A 20,339-nucleotide genomic window follows, 5' to 3' on the forward strand; every position below is an offset into this window, starting at 1 on the left:
CAAAAACCTGTCCAAATTAAAATAGTTTGCCACAAGGCCTATCCTGGTTGTTTTGCTACTTCGGTAGGATTCAGTGGAATCCCATTGAATTTATAGACCTTGGCCTGTTTTATGATGTTACCTGTGCAACAACCTATTAACACATCCTCGATTTTGAATTGTTTTTGTAAGAGGAACAATTTGAACAACATTTGTCAAAATCAGAGCATCTTTAGATGATTTTGTCGCCTGCAAAATGCACCAAATTTGACATTTCAAGAACGACAGATAAGTCAAAATATAATCCTTATTGGTCAGAGGAATATGTTGGAGTGGGTTTCAACAGGATGTGAACAGTTTCAAAAATTTGACCCTTGTAAAAGCTTTGATTACCCTTTTATCCCATTTCGCATGGGTTGATTTTTCTAAAATGATGTTCAATGTTGATACAGGAACCTAAATGCACTGTGAAAACAAAATTTAGGTTGCATTTCTTTTACCTTCTGACCTAGCAGCTCCTAGCATAAAGGGGGAACAGCAAATATTAAGCGAAAATGGTCCAATCACCACATCATCCTCACTACGTGATTTTTGGTACCAGTCCTGTGAAAAGCCCATTCTTATTCCTATTTACCCCACCTCCCACCCCCTCCCCTCCAGTGTAAATATTGTTTGGTCCTTGTATTTCCCACTGCTTGTGTCCATACTATAGCACCTGATATTACTATCAACTTATTGTATACGACAATGAACGACGAAACACACCACATTTTGTAATATTTATATTTTTTGTAAAATGTAGACTATATCACATCAGATTGGTCCAATTGATTATAAAATAATAAGGCTCTACATTTTTTACAATAATACAGTAAAATGGCAGTATGCTAAAATAAACTAGTGCAGAAATCGCTGAATTGTGACAGTTACAATATACATGTGTTCTGTAGCCCTTCAGAATAAAATGCAGTCAGAGGTAAATTCACAGATATCGACAAATATATAACAGACTACAAAGACAGTATATAATTTTAAGTAAGTTCCATCTGATGCCTCTAAATAATATAGGCAAATTAACTTTGCCATAATGTTGGTTTAAATATTATGATCTCACACCACCAAATCAGAGTCCCATAGAGATATGTGCTAATTTTGCCTTAAGAAAAAACATCATTTTTTCTTCACAGGAGCCCAGACTAGTTGGTTTACTAGTCTCAGACAGCAGCGACTTAGGGATGGAATCAAACCTCGACTGCCGGTTGACCGGTGGTTGAACCATGTTCCATTGTTTAGAACAATAGAAACCAGCTCCAACCGGATGGAACCGCCCAGAACCAGCAGGCAAGTTTTGATTTCATCCTTAGTTCTTAATGACAGCTATGATGGTTGAAATCAGCCCTTGCCTGATCCCTCTGGCTAAGAATTATTTTTTATAATTGGCCCTCAAAGAGCTTCAAAGTCTATGATGTCCAGGAATTATCTAATTTACATGCAAAATCATGGCAGTGTTTCTGTAAAGATAACAGAAGAAAAATTACTCGATCTATCCCATATGTGGTACACTTGCAGTGTTTAACATTACTCATCATGACCAATCTAAATATATCCAAAATTATGCAAATATCTATTCATTTTAATGCTTTGAGGTTTTTTTTTAATTAAGGACGCACAACCATATAATACTATTTGGTGGTGTGAAATCTTATCGATAGTCTAAATTATTGGCCGAAATTAAACCAATACACTTAAGCCAATTGTTGGTTTCATTTTTTTGGCCATTCATTTAGACAACTGTTGTGTCATTTGAACCAACGTTAGATAATATTTGCCCCATTTTTATCAGTGATAATATAGCTAGTATAAAGAGCAACATGCTTAAAAACAGGTTATAACTGGGGAACTGAGATTGTAAACAATGTTACTATATAGGATAATATGTGATAACTTGCCAACATGGTTCATTCTAACCAACATTGGTTAAATTTACTTTGTTTGGTTAAAATTTAACCAACAGTTGGTTGACATTTTACCAACATTGGGTGAAAATATTTTAACAAACCATATTGTTGTTCACTTGGTAACCAAACACTGGTTCAAAAAGCAAAGTAGGGCACTTTTTACACAACTTTGTGTTAAAATGTGGTTAAAACACAGTGGTTGGTTAAAATAATTTAACAAGTAAATACATAGTAACCAAAGTTGGTTAATATTTTACCACTTTTGGATAAAATGTTGTTATGTCCGGCTATTACATTTAAAATCCACATTCCCCCTGTGGAAGATTTAGCTAAAGTCTTCCACAGAGGGAGTATGAGTTTTAAATAAAATAGACAATTGGGTAGCTTCCATTTGAAATACTCATTCCAGTTGTGGAAGATATAGGTAAAGCCATAATACAGGGGGAGTATGGGTTTCAAAATGATTAACTCAGACCACTTACATTTAAAAAACATACTCCCCCTAGCTGTGGAAGATATTTCTAAAAGCTTCCAAAAAATCTTCTTTATGAAGAAAAATGTTTAAGGGTAATTATCCCATTTATGATTATCAACCATTTTTAAGCAACTTCAGAGAATTTTGGAGATTTTGTTGGTCTTCAACAGATCTCAACTGAAATTCCTTTAAAAGAATCAACATGTACATACACCCCAATGCACATTCTTCAAAACATACTACAATAATCAAACTATTGATTTAATACAGCAGTATACATGTAAAAAGTAAAAATACTGTAAGTAATGTAAGAAAAATATATAAGTACATTTACAAAGTTCTGTGGCAGGAGCTTTCGATTCTGGCAGAATGCACTGCATGGGCAGTATCATTGTCAAAGACAAGGTCATAAAAATACTAACATAAAAAAGTAATTTACAGGCTTTAAGACTACATATAAAAATACTATTTCAGGCACTGTACAAAGAGGCTACATTCCAACCTCTCTTATCCAGACCTCATTTATATGGATCTCCCTATTATCCGGACATGTGATCTTCATAGAAAAACATGTTTTTAATGCTTTGGGAGCTTGATTTCATGCGCTGAAGCATTTAGAAGGCCATAACTATGTGGCATACAGCATTCAAATACTATCTGTCAGTGTTATTACCCCATTTTGAGTAACCTTTTGCTGTCTCGATGTTAGCACTTCAGACATTCAATGCATAATTACATATAATTCATTTATCCGGATTTTTCACTTATCCGCCAATGCTTGGTCCCATCATGGCGGATAAGAGAGGTTGGACTGTATTTACAAATATTGCAATTACTGTTTAATTAAGATTGTCAGGAACTGGTGTTCCAGCTGGTATGTATGAGGGGTAAAAAAAGAAATATACGTACAGAGGTTTATGATAAAATACTATAAGACTATATATATATAATACTATTTAAGGCATTCCACAAAGAGACTACTTACAAATATTGCAGTAACTATTTAAGACATGTCAGTATTAAAATAGTGAATATTCTCAGCCATCCAGTCGTTGAAATCACAATCTTTTACTGGAACTCACTTTTACAACTTGCTACATTGCGTCTGATACCATCAGACTTCATCAGGCAACTGACCCATACATGACCAACTCAGCAGGTCAGTTACCTGATGAAGTCTGCTGGTATCAGATGCAACGTAGCATGTTGTAAAAGTAAGTTCTAGTAAAAGATTTAATTCAAAACTTTGTGACATGTATTACAGATGTTACAACAAAAGGTACTGAAGAACACGCCCTAAACCTCATTATAATCGGTAACCTGTTGATATCCAAGTTCATTTCTTCTAAAATATCTGTCAAATATCTTGACACGTAATCGGTACGCCCCATAGAATATTGCATAGCCCAGTATACCCAATACGCATGCTAACAAAACAAACCCGACAGTTTGCAAAGGCTTATCCCAGTCCAATATAGGGTATATAGCCGTACGTCCACTACTAGTTACCCCACCCGCTGCCCAGTATATCACTGAAAATAGTACATATGTCATTCCAAATATACACGGGTAAACACTGTGGATGACACGCATAGGAAAGGCAGATATACACAGATCGACGAAAAGTAGTACAGTACCAACCAAATGAACATTAAACTCGATAGCTAAACTAATTTTAGTTGCATCCTTTGCTGAGAAGAGAATAGACCAGTATACCATAGTTACCATAGTACATACACCTGCACTGATACTGAAGAGACACCATGATATCCTGAGATATACTGGAAGACGATTGGTGCCGGTGTTAGCAGTGCTTGTCACCGAGCTGCGTAGTAATGGAGGTTCTGGCTCAGAATCTTCGGATCTTCCTGCATATTTAAATTTTTCAGGATAAAAAAATAAGAGTTACAGATTAATAGTTATTAGGAGAAAGAACAAATACTGAAGGACATATCTCAGGTTCCAAGTCGAGATGAACCCCAAATAAAGTTATTACGAAAAAGCCATGATATAATCCTGTGGTGTACTCAAGAGGTTGGTGATAGTTTTAGAGAGATTGACTTACCAACTGTTAATGTAGCTTCCAAACTGCAATAAAGCTTGAGGCATACTACTCAGAGGGAACACTTGGATATGCATAAATACCAGGACAAAAATTTACAAAATTAGGCCACAATTTTCCAAATTTTTAAATCGATATTTGTGTGCATCTATTCTGATATTTTGGTAGGGTGACCTGGTGAAGTGGATACGACAGGCAAGTATAGCCAACAATCGGGCTTATTAAGGGAAGGTATGAGCGTTTGGACAGTATTTATTGTGGGACATTAGAGCACATCAGACATATCGAATTGCATTCTGAATACGAAGAATGTCATTCTGATATCAAATAATTTTGATTTTTTGAAATTCGCAATGTAATACACATTTTATGGCAAATCATTAAAATTGATATTTTTGATATTTAACAGTACTTGAAGTAAACTTTATAAATCTGATGATTTATACTTAAAGTGTATGTAGGTGGGATGAAAAGCCGACGATCAATTGAAAATTTTGACCTTTCGTATTGAAGATATGGATTTTTCCCCAAAACACCAACAAAAAATAGGTCTTTTGGGGGAAAAAATCCAGATCTTCAATATAAAAGGTCAAAATTTTCAATTGATCGTCGGCTTTTCCTCCCAGCTACATACACTTTAAGAATACATCATTAGATTTATAAAATTTATTTTGAGGACTGTTATATATCAAAAATTTGAAAATATCAAATTTTAATAATTTGTCATAAAATTTGTATTATATCGTGAATTTCAAAAAATGAAAATTATTTGATATCAGAAAGACATTCTTCGTATTCAGAATGCAATTCGATATGTCTGAGGTGCTCTTATGTCCCACAAAAAATACTGTCGAAACGCCATAAACGCTCATTCTAGATCCCTTAACCCGGATTACTGTCTTTTATCATGGGTCATCCACCTTGCCACGCGGAGAGTAGATAAGATTTTTTTCCTGGGACCTTGCGCACCAAAGGCAAAGACCTTAACCAGTGTGCCATGTTCCCTTTGAAGAAGCTTTGAAAGTTCCCCTGGACTACAGCCGAAAAAGCCTCTTAGAACCCTTAATCTAAGAGTGTGGGGATTACCTCAAGTGTGGTAGATGTCAATACTTTTTCGCAGATGTGCGGCAAGTGTGCTGACAGACTTGCGCATGTATGCTCTGCACAATTAACTTTATGAGTGCTTGACTGCTATCAGCGAACTACACACCTACGTCACCATCTAACTTGAGGTGAACCAAAGCATATGAAGTACCAATTAAGTACTTCAAATGAGCATTCTGAGATATATATATTTAATGATCTGCATGTTAGCCAATTACTAGTATAGGCTTCAACATAAGGAGTCCAGATTTTGAGATATTTTCTCAATATATCAAGAGCTATCTCAAGAACCTCTGAACCAATACTAGGCTTGTTTGTACTAATTTTAATGCATTTTTCATGCTGATCCCAAATATGGTCATAAAAATGTAAAATTCCAAAATATCTAAATTTTTAAAGAAAATCTGAAACTTGTCGTCTCCAGACTGCAGACGACACCCAAATGAAGAGTGTTAATAGCACTTACTCTGTACTTGCTGGTATTCCCTATATGTGTATAATAACGCACCCAAAGCTGCTGCTAAGAAGTAGCAATTAAGTATTATAAATGACCATTCTGAGAGATATATAAATGTGCGACTACCCCGGTCTGGAATTCTAATCACACATAATATAATCAACCATGCCAAAAAGTAACAGCTGACAAGGACTCGGTAGGCCAAGAAGTAACCGCGGGAATCAAACCACTGCAACAATGAAAGAGAAAACAAAAAAACAAAAAAAACAATGACACTCCATGGTATTGTAAATTTCCATTGTTCTTGTAAATTGTGGTGTAACTACAATACTAGATAAAATAGGTTGGAATGAAAAATAAAATGGGCACCTTGTAATGGCCATAATTATGTTATTTTTAGAGTGATGAAATGGTGCTTTCTTTAGTGTCAAGTCTAAACAGGAAACACCCTCACCCCCAATACCTCCCCCTGCCCTACCAATCAATGTTGGGTACTTCTGAGCGCACATGAACCAAATGTCAGGATTCAACATTGATTGGGGGAACAGGGCTTATTTGCAATACCGTACGAATTTCATTCCAACCCAATCGATTGATGAATGTACAAACATTCAAATCATTTCGGGAAAGGGTTGAATTATAACTATTTGAATCGGGGGGCTGAAGAAATAAATTACTTTTTTAATTATAACTACACATTTTTGTTCATACCCACTCTACCTTACCTTACAGCTGTGTAAAATTGCTTTCAATGAATTCAATTAAATCTCTCATTTTATCTCTGAACCAGTGTCTTAGCTAGCAACCTGTCTGTCTGTCATTTTAGATGGGGAGTTTGCTCCTGGGACAGGCAAAATGAGTGCCTTTGATTGGACAGATGCTACATTATAATTGTAGGTGTTGAGAAAGGCTACTGACCTTTTTATTAGACCAGATTTGCAAAACAAGGTCATAGCGACACAAATTCTTCAAACCCCCAGTGGTCTGCAGAAGTCTGGTAAATGTTTTAAAGGTCTAATTTGGACAGGCAATTTGATTCAAATGTTGGGCAAACCCTACTCTGAACTAGCATTACTTGATCAATTCTAAGTATCTTTGTTTGCTGTCACAGTTGATCCCCTGTGTTTTAACTTCATGTAAAATTGTAAATTAACATATCTGCAATGCACTATAAACATTTGACAGTTTTGACACCTGACAGCTACTACAGATAGAGCCCTCTTACAATTTAAACCCTATTTCGTCGGGTGCATTACATAGTGACGGATCTGCATTTTAGGATAAAATCCATAGTGACAGCTAGTTGTTGCGCTCTCAAAATAATTGCCCAAGACAGATAGTGACGAATAACTTTGGCAATCTATTACATATGTGAGCTGTACAACATAACTACATTTTAACGTTTTGAAAATATCTTTCAAGGGTCTACTTTTAATAAACACATGAATTGTTGAACATTAATGGCAAGTTTGTTATTTATGCCCAATGCAATTTACCTAAACATTTTCCTGATGCCCATTTTGTGATAAATTTGCGATCAATATCCATCACTATGTAAAACACCCTGGGTTTGACATCCATCACTATGTAATGCAACTGGCGATTTGTTCATTTCAAATCTGTCAGCACTTACCTGTGATTTTGTGAATAGCTTCGGATCCTTGTGATCAAGCAACAAATCAGACCACTGGATTCTGCTTCGAGGTCTACAACAGCAGGCACCCATTATCTATTAAAGATGAACTACCAATTTGACATATCACTGGACAGAGAGGTACAGCAGATCAAGTTCTCACTCACTGGTATGTGTTGCTGTTTCTCCTATAGGCAGTATTTCAAGTAAGTATGGTGTCACCAAGCTAACATGCTAAATACCAGCCTATAATAAACAAAAACAGGTAAATGTGTAATGCAATTTTATTGCCAATTTATATCGACAAGAAATGCCTGAAAATGCTTTACCCCCCTTACATATATTTTAACTTTCCCAAAGATGACAAATCTTTCTATTATTTACAGACATTTCCCTCCAAAATTTACCTGAAATGTGGGTTCTTAGTTCCATAATTGGTGACTATGAAAAATAATTGGTGATTATTTGTATTTTAATTTTCAAAAAAAAAGAAATGTGCATATGTAGGCCTACATCATGGTACATGTGCATTTTGGTACTGAACAGAAGACGCTAACTCCAGGGCATTAACTCATGCAAGATCTTTGTAGTTCACATCTTATGAGCTACATGTAGCACTGAATGAGAGTTTAAATTTAATATTCAAGATCACTTACATGTAGCTGGTAGCTGGTAACAAAAATGTTGATAGTGCTAAAGTATTCTATTACTAAAATAATAGAAGTCTTTATGTAATAAGATTTAAGATAATGATCATCCCTTCAGAGTTTGCGGTTATTGACTCATTGTACTCTCTAGTGAAAGATGTTTTATTGAGCAAAAAAATAACGCAGTAAGATCTGGTCATGCTTGTTGTGTTTTTTTTGATGAAAATGGTTATTGATCATTCTTGAAGTAGTTCTTTATTATGACTGTATGCTCTTATAAACTACTCAAATACCCTAATCTAAACAGTGATTCCCTGTTTAAACTTTGATTTTTAGATTTGAATGAAAATTCCTGTTAATTCCCATTAATTCCTGTTAATCCCTAAAATTTCTGGTGGAAACTTTCCCTCCGAAAATTTCCGGAATTTTACAACCCTAAGTACTAGATAGTCTTCACCGCAGCCACTTTGGTTCCGCTCCATCTGCCATTCTGACTGCATGCTTATATGGAAGGAGTGGAACTGGCTGCGGAAAGACTACTTCGACCCATCCGTTGGAAAATCATAATTTTGCTAGAGCTGTATACTTCATAGGGCTGTACTTCTTTTCAAAATATCTCATTTGCAAGGATTTTTTCAACAAATTGAATCAGTCGATGATGACGTTGAAAATATAAGAAAGGAAACATATGACCTGAGATTTGTAAGTGAATTTGTGATGATTTAGGACTCCTTATTATCCAAATTTGAAGAGAGTAGTATTCTGTAACACAAAATGTCAGTACAGTATGATATAAACAGTCCATGCCTGTGCTGACGAAACAAAGTTGGATGTGGACAACTTGATGTGGACATCAGTTCCTGTACCCTGATTGCACAGTGCCAATGCGTAATAAGCTACAGCAGCGATGTATTGGGAAAAACAAAACAATCCAGTGTTCTCCTGCGACCTGAGCAGAAAGTTTATTAACTAGGAACTGTTTTTGGTATGCCTCGATTCCATAAATTGTCTTGATTAATATTTCATGATTGATTAAAAAAATTTCACATAGTTTCCATGTTATTCGGATGATTTTCTATGGTGCATAGAGTCTGAATTTCGCTAAGGGTGGTGCAATAATTATGTGTACTCGGGGTGAATTCTCAAAATGGTCTGCCAAAAAAATCGCCCCCCTTTGGCCATGCCAAAAATCTTTGCCCCTTCTTCGATGTGCCAAAAACCTTTGCCCCCCCCCTTTTGACGTGCCAAAAAATCTTTGCCCCCCCTTACACATGCAAGATTTTTGGGAACCCGAATTTAAAACCTTAAATTGTCTTATCATATAATGCGAGCGAAGCAAGCAGGAAATCTTGCATATTTGAACGTGTTCCTAACGCTTTTCCTACGCCTTTTTAGGGCGTAATATAAAAGGGTACCCAAAATATCTGCGCCAAAAATTGCTTGCCCCCCCTTTCGACCTGCCAAAAATCGCTTGACCCCCTTTTGACCTGCCAAAAATGCTTGCTCCCCCCTTGTGGCCTGCCAAAAAACCCCCCCCTATAATTCACCCGGGGTACACATAATTATTGCACCACCCCTAAATGATGTCATCTTTTCAGCTCACATATCACTTCCACATTACGTGTTGGGAAAGGTTTTTTTGTTTTTGTTTTTTACAATAATGAAAGATCGAGAATGTGCCAAAAATATTTGGGTACATGGGACAGCTAATTAGTGAGTAAGCATGGTAAGCTTAGAATGTGCATGTACTTAATGATTTTACCACTCTAGATTTTATATATAAGTCATAGAATTGATTAAAAAGCAGTACTGCCGGGAGTACTGCATGACTGTGGGCACCAAACCACCGAATATTCACGTGTACGCTTAAGCTTACCATGCTTTTTATATATGCCCAGCGAGGTCACGTCACACTCGGTGTGACATGCCCTGAACTACAAATAACTTTCGTAAGCGACGGACAAATTGCAGGAAAGCGTGCCAATTTAAGCTTCCTGTAATATCTATTGCACATAACATACGAAATCACAAACTTACAAACTTCAATATGCACTTTAGACTTCTCCGTAGTCCACTTGCCCATTTTGCATACTCTGGCTATTACATTTAAGCATAAAACTCTGATTTATATTGATTTGTGTGCAACTGATAGATTTTCACATCTGTATCTGATCTTTTCAGTCACCGCACTCCCTCTGTTTGTTAGCTTCCCAAGTGGACTACTGACTTTGCCTTGCGGTTAAGATTTTTAACACGGGACTCTATGGAGAGTTAGGCCAATGTGTTGACGCAAAAGTTAATCTCTCATCAAACATCTAGCGCGTCTTGTACTATACCATGCTTAGTACTTGTGGTTAATGGACTGATAAACAAGTATGCTTGACAGTGTGTTTTTAGAGAGCAAAGTCCCGGGTAAAGTTCTGCTTAAAATTCAAAGTCCATAGTCGGATTTTCGGGGTTCGCTATCAATAAACTGGTAGATTCCAAAATCAGAATTGTTCAGTATTAAAGTGAGCCATTATAATTATGCAAGATAATGTTGCATTCCATTTCTTTTATTGTCACTAATCATCTGATATTTTTAACTCTTTATGACCATTTTACTATTGAATACTTTAATTTTAATAAACATCAGTATAATTTTGAGTTCAACGAAATGGGTTCATCATGACTAATAATAACATATTTTTAATAAAATTCGACTATGGCATAGTCTATATATGCACTTCAAATACAGCAGACCAGCTGTTAATTATTACAGATCCTGTAGAATAACTTACATAATCTTCAATTTCATGGAATCCCGTTGCTCAGAATTGCAAATGTCATTTTTATCTGTCAAATGCGCTGTGGATGTGCTCAGAGATTTTATGATATGCTCCATAAATGTGTGAAACTGACTTTTATACCACTCGCCGCTTGCAGAAAAGCGAAGCCTCCGCTACCTCGTGGCACTGGGCATGACGTCATCATGGACGTGTACAAAATTTCCGACGGGCGCCTTATTTATTTATAACCCGTTTTGTGTATGTGATTGGTTGCAAAAACCATTCTTCGCAATCGTAAGCCAATCAATTTTTTGCGGACACTTGATAACAGGTAACTTTTATAAGTCATAGGGTAGACGATAGTTGTACAATTGTACGAAAATATACATTTTGTTATAGGCCCAAAATGTTTACAAAAATATATTGGTCCACACGTTGTGCATGTATTCAGTTGTTCGACGTATACTTTTTATACTCCCTCACTAGCTGTCCTAGGCTAAGTTCAGTTCGTAAACATGTAAGTAACCCATTAAACAACTATGATCATCTTGATCTTACCAGAACTGACAACACAACTTCGTAGCAATCTGGCGATTTTGGTCTGTAACACACAAATTACGTGGAACACCACGTCCACAACACGGATACCACACTAGTGGGGATTATGCACTTTCAGTTTCCCACGCGTTTGAACGGGAATTGGATTGCGTACTTTTTCGATGTCTAGTGAGCAAATTTCTTCAATATTTTGAGAAAATGATGTCAAATTTTCTATTCTATATTGTTTGGTAATAATGTCTTTTGCCAATAGTATGTTTAAAGTTGTAATTTTGTGTTTTTGATCGCAAAGATCGGATATTTTCGCTTCGATTCAAATTCTGAACCCTTCAAGGGTGCCGATTTCGCAGATCTTTGATGATAATTTTGCCTTTTTGGACACTAAAATGCATTCGATCCTTAATTTTGTTTCAACCGAGTCTTAAATTAGCAAGCACAATAAGGTTGGTACCACTTTTATATACATTGATGAAATTTTTAAGATTTTTTTTTTTTTTTTTTATCGGAGCAAATCGTTAAGTGTGTATTTCCCATTGACATCCAAAATGGCGTAAGCCAGTCCTTCATATACATAGGCACGGCGTATATAGGACTGGCAAGCGAGTCTAATACCACACTGGGCATAACTAGCCACTTGCTCGAGAACTCTAGCCAAGAATTTGCTCACCGATAGCTTCACATTCTAGGCTAGAGACCTTTGCATTCAAAATCTAGTCGGATTTGCTGAAGCATGACACCGTGTAAAGCAATGGAAGTTCAGAAGTAAACACGGCCAATCACGACAGGCGATTGCATCAAAAATGTTGCTAAAATTACACTTCAGCAAAATTTTAAACTGTCCAAAATACGCACATGTTGCTCAAAAGATACAGTTGACTCATCGAAATAACTTTCATCCAAATTTCAACATTAACAGAATAAATAACCTCCGGTGTAAAAAATTGCACCGCTGTCCGACCGAAAAACCATAGTAAAGTACTCTAGCATCGAATGCGTAACTATCGTGTGCAAATTCGAAGCTAGAGTTCTCGAGCAACTAGCCACTTCCGGGGTTGGTTTATATCATATTAATTTAGCTATTTATGCATGACTGATAAGCTTACACAATACACATGAACTCTCACTTCCCTTAAATACTTTCTAGATACATGATAATATATAAGACACAATAGTGTTAAATCCTGGCGTACTGTAATACCTACAAAAGCACATATCTTGTCCTAGACCGGGACATAGACGCTAGTTTTTATTGACTGTAGAACTAGAAACGCAAACAAAACAATCAATTTCGTAATCGGATACCGACAGCCGGTATGACTGTACAGGAAGCGCGTGTGATTTCAGTGTCCTTGGCCAGGCACAGGCCAGGCAGCAAAAATTGAAAGGAAAAAAAAGTTAGACAGATGTAATCCGGGGTTTAGGGCACCAATTCCAGCAATTCTTTTTAAAAAGCTAAAATTTCAAACCTAATATAGGCAAACATACTGCTGTTTATTTGTCGTTTTAATCAAAATAAAGGTAAAAATGCTAAAAATCCCAAAATTTGAATCATCAAGGTTTAGATTGAAAAGATCACAATTAGCCTACGTCAAAGTATGAAATCACACACCACTGCAAACCCATTTAATTACCATTCATTTCAGAAAAGCATACTTAATAAACACACTAAGTCCCCGAAAATCCCCGTGGTGGAACAATGCCTAATTTGCATAAATTTATCCAAAGTGGCCGCTAATGCAGCAGGTGAAATTTCGAAGTTGGTAAAATCTTAATAAAAAAAACCAAAAAAAAAACACCATAGGCCTACCAATGTATTCCTCTTGTCATAGGAATTCAGAAAAAGTATAGTTTGAACTATCTCCGATGTAGGCCTACAGTTCTTGAGTTATAGGGGAACGGTCAAACGTCAGAAATTTAAAAATTCTCTCATTTAAAAAAATGGTCTCAGATTACTCCACTAGTAAGAACATTTAAAAAAAGGAATAGTTTGCCATAGACCTATTTCAAATGGTTTGATACCTTGGTAACAGCAAAAAAAGATCAAAATCCATTGAGCCCTGTTGGTCTTGACCTATTTTGGGACGTACTATGTAGGCTAATTAAACATCCAAAACAATGCATCTTTTCTCAATATGACCAGTCGTTTTTGCCAAAGGAACAATTTGAGACTAATTGGACCCCAAAATTTGACCTTTAGGCCTATGCCTACAACTCGAGAACTGTATTTCGGAGACACATCAAACTATATTTTTTTCTGAATCCTTGTGATGAGCGCAATATGCCTACATTAATTTTTTTGACCAACTTTGAAATTTTACCCCCTGCATTTCCTCTCAAATAATTGAAAGCAGTAGGCCTATAGGCTAAGCATGCCTATTGTCACCAAGTCGTCACTGCTCCCATCATCAGTAGACCTAGATAGCGCTGTGTCGCCACTTTAAGCAGCTTATATAGGCCTAGTATCATAAGTCATGCATCTATCAGCAGTAGATATAGCTTTGTCACTCACTACAGCTCATAATGCTTCTATCAGCAGTCGGCCTATAGCATTGTCATTTCAGCAGTAGATCATTGTTACGAAGCTAAGTCATCATGAACTCTACCCCCACTGTGTAGAGCATTGTCACAAAGTCGCCAATGCCTCTATCAGCAGTAGATAGCATTGTCAGAATTCATCAATGCCTCCATCAGCAGTAGATAGCATTGTCAGTAAGTCATCAATGCCTCCATCAGCAGTAGATAGCATATCAGTAGACCTACCGGTAAGTCATCAATGCCTCCATCAGCAGTAGATAGCATTGTCACTAAGTCATCAATGCCTCCATCAGCAGTATATAGCATTGTCACTAAGTCATCAATGCCTCCATCAGCAGTATAGCATTGTCACTAAGTCATCAATGCCCCAATCAGCAGTAGATAGCCTTGTCATGAAGTCATCAATGCCTCCATCAGCAGAAAATAGCATTGTCACTAAGTCATCAATACCTCCATCAGCAGTAGATAGCATTGTCACTAAGTCATCAATGCCTCCATCAGCAGTAGATAGCATTGCCATGAAGTCATCAATGCCTCCATCAGCAGTAGATAGCATTGTCACTAAGTCATCAATGCCTCCATCAGAAGTAAATAGCATTGACATGAAGTCACCAATGCCTCCATCAGCAGTATATAGCATTGTCACTAAGTCATCAATGCCTCCATCAGCAGTATATAGCATTGTCACTAAGTCATCAATGCCCCAATCAGCAGTAGATAGCCTTGTCATGAAGTCATCAATGCCTCCATCAGCAGAAAATAGCATTGTCACTAAGTCATCAATACCTCCATCAGCAGTAGATAGCATTGTCACTAAGTCATCAATGCCTCCATCAGCAGTAGATAGCATTGCCATGAAGTCATCAATGCCTCCATCAGCAGTAGATAGCATTGTCACTAAGTCATCAATGCCTCCATCAGAAGTAAATAGCATTGACATGAAGTCACCAATGCCTCCATCAGCAGTAGATAGCATTGTCACTAAGTCATCAATGCCTCCATCAGCAGTATATAGCATTGTCACTAAGTCATCAATGCCTCTATCAGCAGTAGATAGCCTTGTCATGAAGTCATCAATGTCTCCATCAGCAGTAGATAGCATTGTCACTAAGTCATCAATGCTTCCATCAGAAGAAGATAGCATTGTCTCTAAGGCATCAATGCCTCCATCAGCAGTAGATAGCATTGTCACGAAGTCATCAATGCCTCCATCAGCAGTAGATAACATTGTCACTAAGTCATCAATGCCTCCATCAGCAGTAGATAGCATTGTCATGATGAAGTCATCATTGCCTCCATCAGCAGTAGATAGCATTGTCGTGAAGTCATCAATGCCTCCATCAGCAGTAGATAGCATTGTCATGAAGTCATCAATGCCTCCATCAGCAGTAGATAGCATTGTCACTAAGTCATCAATGCCTCCATCAGCAGTAGATATCATTGTCATGAAGTCATCATTGCCTCCATCAGCAGTAGATAGCATTATCACTAAGTCATCAATGCCTCCATCAGCAGTAGATAGCATTGTCACTAAGTCATCAATGCCTCCATCAGCAGTCGATATCATTGTCATGAAGTCATCAATGCCTCCATCAGTAGTAGATAGCATTGTCGCTAAGTCATCAATGCCTCCATCAGTAGTAGATAGCCTTGTCATGAAGTCATCAATGCCTCCATCAGCAATAGATAGCATTGTCACTAAGTCATCAATGCTTCCATCAGAAGTAGATAGCATTGTCATGAAGTCATCAAAGACTCCATCAGTAGTAGATAGCATTGTCACTAAGTCATCAATGCCTCCATCAGAAGTAGATAACATTGTCATGAAGTCATCAATGCCTCCATCAGCAGTAGATAGCATTGTCATGAAGTCATCAATGCCTCCATCAGCAGTAGATAGCATTGTCATGAAGTCATATCAATGCCTCCATCAGAAGTAGATAGCATTGTCATGAAGTCATCAATGCCTCCATCAGCAGTAGATAGCATTGTCACTAAGTCATCAATGCCTCCATCAGCAGTAGATAGCATTGTCACTAAGTCATCAATGCCTCCATCAGCAGTAGATAGCATTGTCATGAAGTCATCAATGCTTCCATCAGAAGTAGATAGCATTATCACTAAGTCATCAATGCCTCCATCAGAAGTAAATAGCATTGACATGAAGTCACCAATGCCTCCATCAGCAGTAGATAGCATTGTCATTAAGTCATCAATGCCTCCATCAGCAGTAGATAGCATTATCACTAAGTCATCAATGCCTCTATCAGCAGTAGATAGCATTGTCACTAAGTCATCAATGCCTCCATCAGAAGTAGAGAGCATTGCCACTAAGTCATCAATGCCTCCATCAGCAGTAGATAGCATTGTTACTAAGTCATCAATGCCTCCATCAGCAGTAGATAGCATTGTCACTAAGTCAGCAATGCCTCCATCAGCAGTAGATAGCATTGTCATGACGAAGTCATCAATGCCTCCATCAGCAGTAGATAGCAATGTCACTAAGTTATCAATGCCTCCATCAGCAGTAGATAGCATTGTCATGATGAAGTCATCATTGCCTCCATCAGCAGTAGATAGCATTGTCGTGAAGTCGTCAATGCCTCCATCAGCAGTAGATAGCATTGTCATGATGAAGTCATCATTGCCTCCATCAGCAGTAGATAACATTGTCACGAAGTCATCAATGCCTCCATCAGCAGTAGATAGCATTGTCACTTAGTCATCAATGCCTCCATCAGTAGTAGATAGCATTGTCACTAAGTCAGCAATGCCTCCATCAGCAGTAGATAGCATTGTCATGACGAAGTCATCAATGCCTCCATCAGCAGTAGATAGCATTGTCACTAAGTCATCAATGCCTCCATCAGCAGTAGATAGCATTGTCATGAAGTCATCATTGCCTCCATCAGCAGTAGATAGCATTATCACTAAGTCATCAATGCCTCCATCAGCAGTAGATAGCATTGTCACTAAGTCATCAATGCCTCCATCAGCAGTAGATATCATTGTCATGAAGTCATCAATGCCTCCATCAGTAGTAGATAACATTGTCGCTAAGTCATCAATGCCTCCATCCAGAGGATGATTTAAGCACTTCCCAGCAAGTCTTGCGGTTAGCACAGCTGTGTGAGTGAACATGACACCACTGCCCGCCCACTGCATACACACGTGCATGGTTGAATTCGAATTTGGACAGATATATTTACAATGAAAACACCTTCAAAAGGTTGGTCGATTTCACATTTTATGTTATGTACAGAAGGTGTGAATTATCCTTCATGCATACATCACTTTAGATCTGAAATCGACCAAGTAATGACGACACACGGGCAATTCTAAAACAACATCTTTTGCACAGAGTTCAATGGGATTTGAAAAGTAAAGTGGCAGTTGAAACTCTAGTGATAACACTTTTACAGTGCATGATGGGGCTTCCTTAAATCATCCTCTGGCCTCCATCAGTAGTAGATAGCATTGTCTCTAAGGCATCAATGCCTCCATCAGCAGTAGATAGCATTGTCACTTAGTCATCAATGCCTCCATCAGTAGTAGATAGCATTGTCACTAAGTCAGCAATGCCTCCATCAGCAGTAGATAGCATTGTCATGACGAAGTCATCAATGCCTCCATCAGCAGTAGATAGCATTGTCACCAAGTTATCAATGCCTCCATCAGCAGTAGATAGCATTGTCATGATGAAGTCATCATTGCCTCCATCAGCAGTAGATAGCATTGTCGTGAAGTCGTCAATGCCTCCATCAGCAGTATATAGCATTGTCACTAAGTCATCAATGCCTCTATCAGCAGTAGATAGCCTTGTCATGAAGTCATCAATGTCTCCATCAGCAGTAGATAGCATTGTCACTAAGTCATCAATGCTTCCATCAGAAGAAGATAGCATTGTCTCTAAGGCATCAATGCCTCCATCAGCAGTAGATAGCATTGTCACGAAGTCATCAATGCCTCCATCAGCAGTAGATAACATTGTCACTAAGTCATCAATGCCTCCATCAGCAGTAGATAGCATTGTCATGATGAAGTCATCATTGCCTCCATCAGCAGTAGATAGCATTGTCGTGAAGTCATCAATGCCTCCATCAGCAGTAGATAGCATTGTCATGAAGTCATCAATGCCTCCATCAGCAGTAGATAGCATTGTCACTAAGTCATCAATGCCTCCATCAGCAGTAGATATCATTGTCATGAAGTCATCATTGCCTCCATCAGCAGTAGATAGCATTATCACTAAGTCATCAATGCCTCCATCAGCAGTAGATAGCATTGTCACTAAGTCATCAATGCCTCCATCAGCAGTCGATATCATTGTCATGAAGTCATCAATGCCTCCATCAGTAGTAGATAGCATTGTCGCTAAGTCATCAATGCCTCCATCAGTAGTAGATAGCCTTGTCATGAAGTCATCAATGCCTCCATCAGCAATAGATAGCATTGTCACTAAGTCATCAATGCTTCCATCAGAAGTAGATAGCATTGTCATGAAGTCATCAAAGACTCCATCAGTAGTAGATAGCATTGTCACTAAGTCATCAATGCCTCCATCAGAAGTAGATAACATTGTCATGAAGTCATCAATGCCTCCATCAGCAGTAGATAGCATTGTCATGAAGTCATCAATGCCTCCATCAGCAGTAGATAGCATTGTCATGAAGTCATATCAATGCCTCCATCAGAAGTAGATAGCATTGTCATGAAGTCATCAATGCCTCCATCAGCAGTAGATAGCATTGTCACTAAGTCATCAATGCCTCCATCAGAAGTAGATAGCATTGTCATGAAGTCATCAATGCCTCCATCAGCAGTAGATAGCATTGTCACTAAGTCATCAATGCCTCCATCAGCAGTAGATAGCATTGTCACTAAGTCATCAATGCCTCCATCAGCAGTAGATAGCATTGTCATGAAGTCATCAATGCTTCCATCAGAAGTAGATAGCATTATCACTAAGTCATCAATGCCTCCATCAGAAGTAAATAGCATTGACATGAAGTCACCAATGCCTCCATCAGCAGTAGATAGCATTGTCATTAAGTCATCAATGCCTCCATCAGCAGTAGATAGCATTATCACTAAGTCATCAATGCCTCTATCAGCAGTAGATAGCATTGTCACTAAGTCATCAATGCCTCCATCAGAAGTAGAGAGCATTGCCACTAAGTCATCAATGCCTCCATCAGCAGTAGATAGCATTGTTACTAAGTCATCAATGCCTCCATCAGCAGTAGATAGCATTGTCACTAAGTCAGCAATGCCTCCATCAGCAGTAGATAGCATTGTCATGACGAAGTCATCAATGCCTCCATCAGCAGTAGATAGCAATGTCACTAAGTTATCAATGCCTCCATCAGCAGTAGATAGCATTGTCATGATGAAGTCATCATTGCCTCCATCAGCAGTAGATAGCATTGTCGTGAAGTCGTCAATGCCTCCATCAACAGTAGATAGCATTGTCATGATGAAGTCATCATTGCCTCCATCAGCAGTAGATAACATTGTCACGAAGTCATCAATGCCTCCATCAGCAGTAGATAGCATAGCATTGTCACTTAGTCATCAATGCCTCCATCAGTAGTAGATAGCATTGTCACTAAGTCAGCAATGCCTCCATCAGCAGTAGATAGCATTGTCATGACGAAGTCATCAATGCCTCCATCAGCAGTAGATAGCATTGTCACTAAGTCATCAATGCCTCCATCAGCAGTAGATAGCATTGTCATGAAGTCATCATTGCCTCCATCAGCAGTAGATAGCATTATCACTAAGTCATCAATGCCTCCATCAGCAGTAGATAGCATTGTCACTAAGTCATCAATGCCTCCATCAGCAGTAGATATCATTGTCATGAAGTCATCAATGCCTCCATCAGTAGTAGATAACATTGTCGCTAAGTCATCAATGCCTCCATCCAGAGGATGATTTAAGCACTTCCCAGCAAGTCTTGCGGTTAGCACAGCTGTGTGAGTGAACATGACACCACTGCCCGCCCACTGCATACACACGTGCATGGTTGAATTCGAATTTGGACAGATATATATTTACAATGAAAACACCTTCAAAAGGTTGGTCGATTTCACATTTTATGTTATGTACAGAAGGTGTGAATTATCCTTCATGCATACATCACTTTAGATCTGAAATCGAC

At 38.0% G+C, this 20,339-nt stretch overlaps 1 protein-coding gene across 1 annotated transcript; it reads right to left on the reverse strand.

The window, feature by feature from the left end:
• Positions 1-3,196: 3,196 nt before the first annotated feature.
• On the reverse strand, positions 3,197-12,939 carry LOC140136031 (protein rolling stone-like). The gene is made up of 4 exons (XM_072157737.1): positions 12,844-12,939; positions 7,669-7,914; positions 6,045-6,264; positions 3,197-4,280 (listed from the first exon to the last, which is right to left on the reverse strand). The coding sequence occupies exons 2-4, from the start codon at positions 7,759-7,761 to the stop codon at positions 3,709-3,711; spliced, it is 885 nt and encodes a 294-aa protein (XP_072013838.1). The 5' UTR covers positions 7,762-7,914; positions 12,844-12,939; the 3' UTR covers positions 3,197-3,708.
• Positions 12,940-20,339: the final 7,400 nt, after the last annotated feature.

This window comes from Amphiura filiformis, chromosome 16 (genome assembly GCF_039555335.1).
Source record: "Amphiura filiformis chromosome 16, Afil_fr2py, whole genome shotgun sequence".
Classification (NCBI taxonomy): domain Eukaryota; kingdom Metazoa; phylum Echinodermata; class Ophiuroidea; order Amphilepidida; family Amphiuridae; genus Amphiura; species Amphiura filiformis.

Excerpts from the sequence above, each read along its gene's own strand:
- LOC140136031 (XM_072157737.1), bottom strand. The coding sequence starts at position 7,761 with ATGGGTGCCTGCTGTTGTAGACCTCGAAGCAGAATCCAGTGGTCTGAT. Across the intron at positions 6,265-7,668 it reads AGCTATTCACAAAATCACAG|TGGTTTGATTCCCGCGGTTA; the intron begins GTAAGTGCTGAC and ends TCATTGTTGCAG. Across the intron at positions 4,281-6,044 it reads GGAATACCAGCAAGTACAGA|GAAGATCCGAAGATTCTGAG; the intron begins GTAAGTGCTATT and ends TTAAATATGCAG.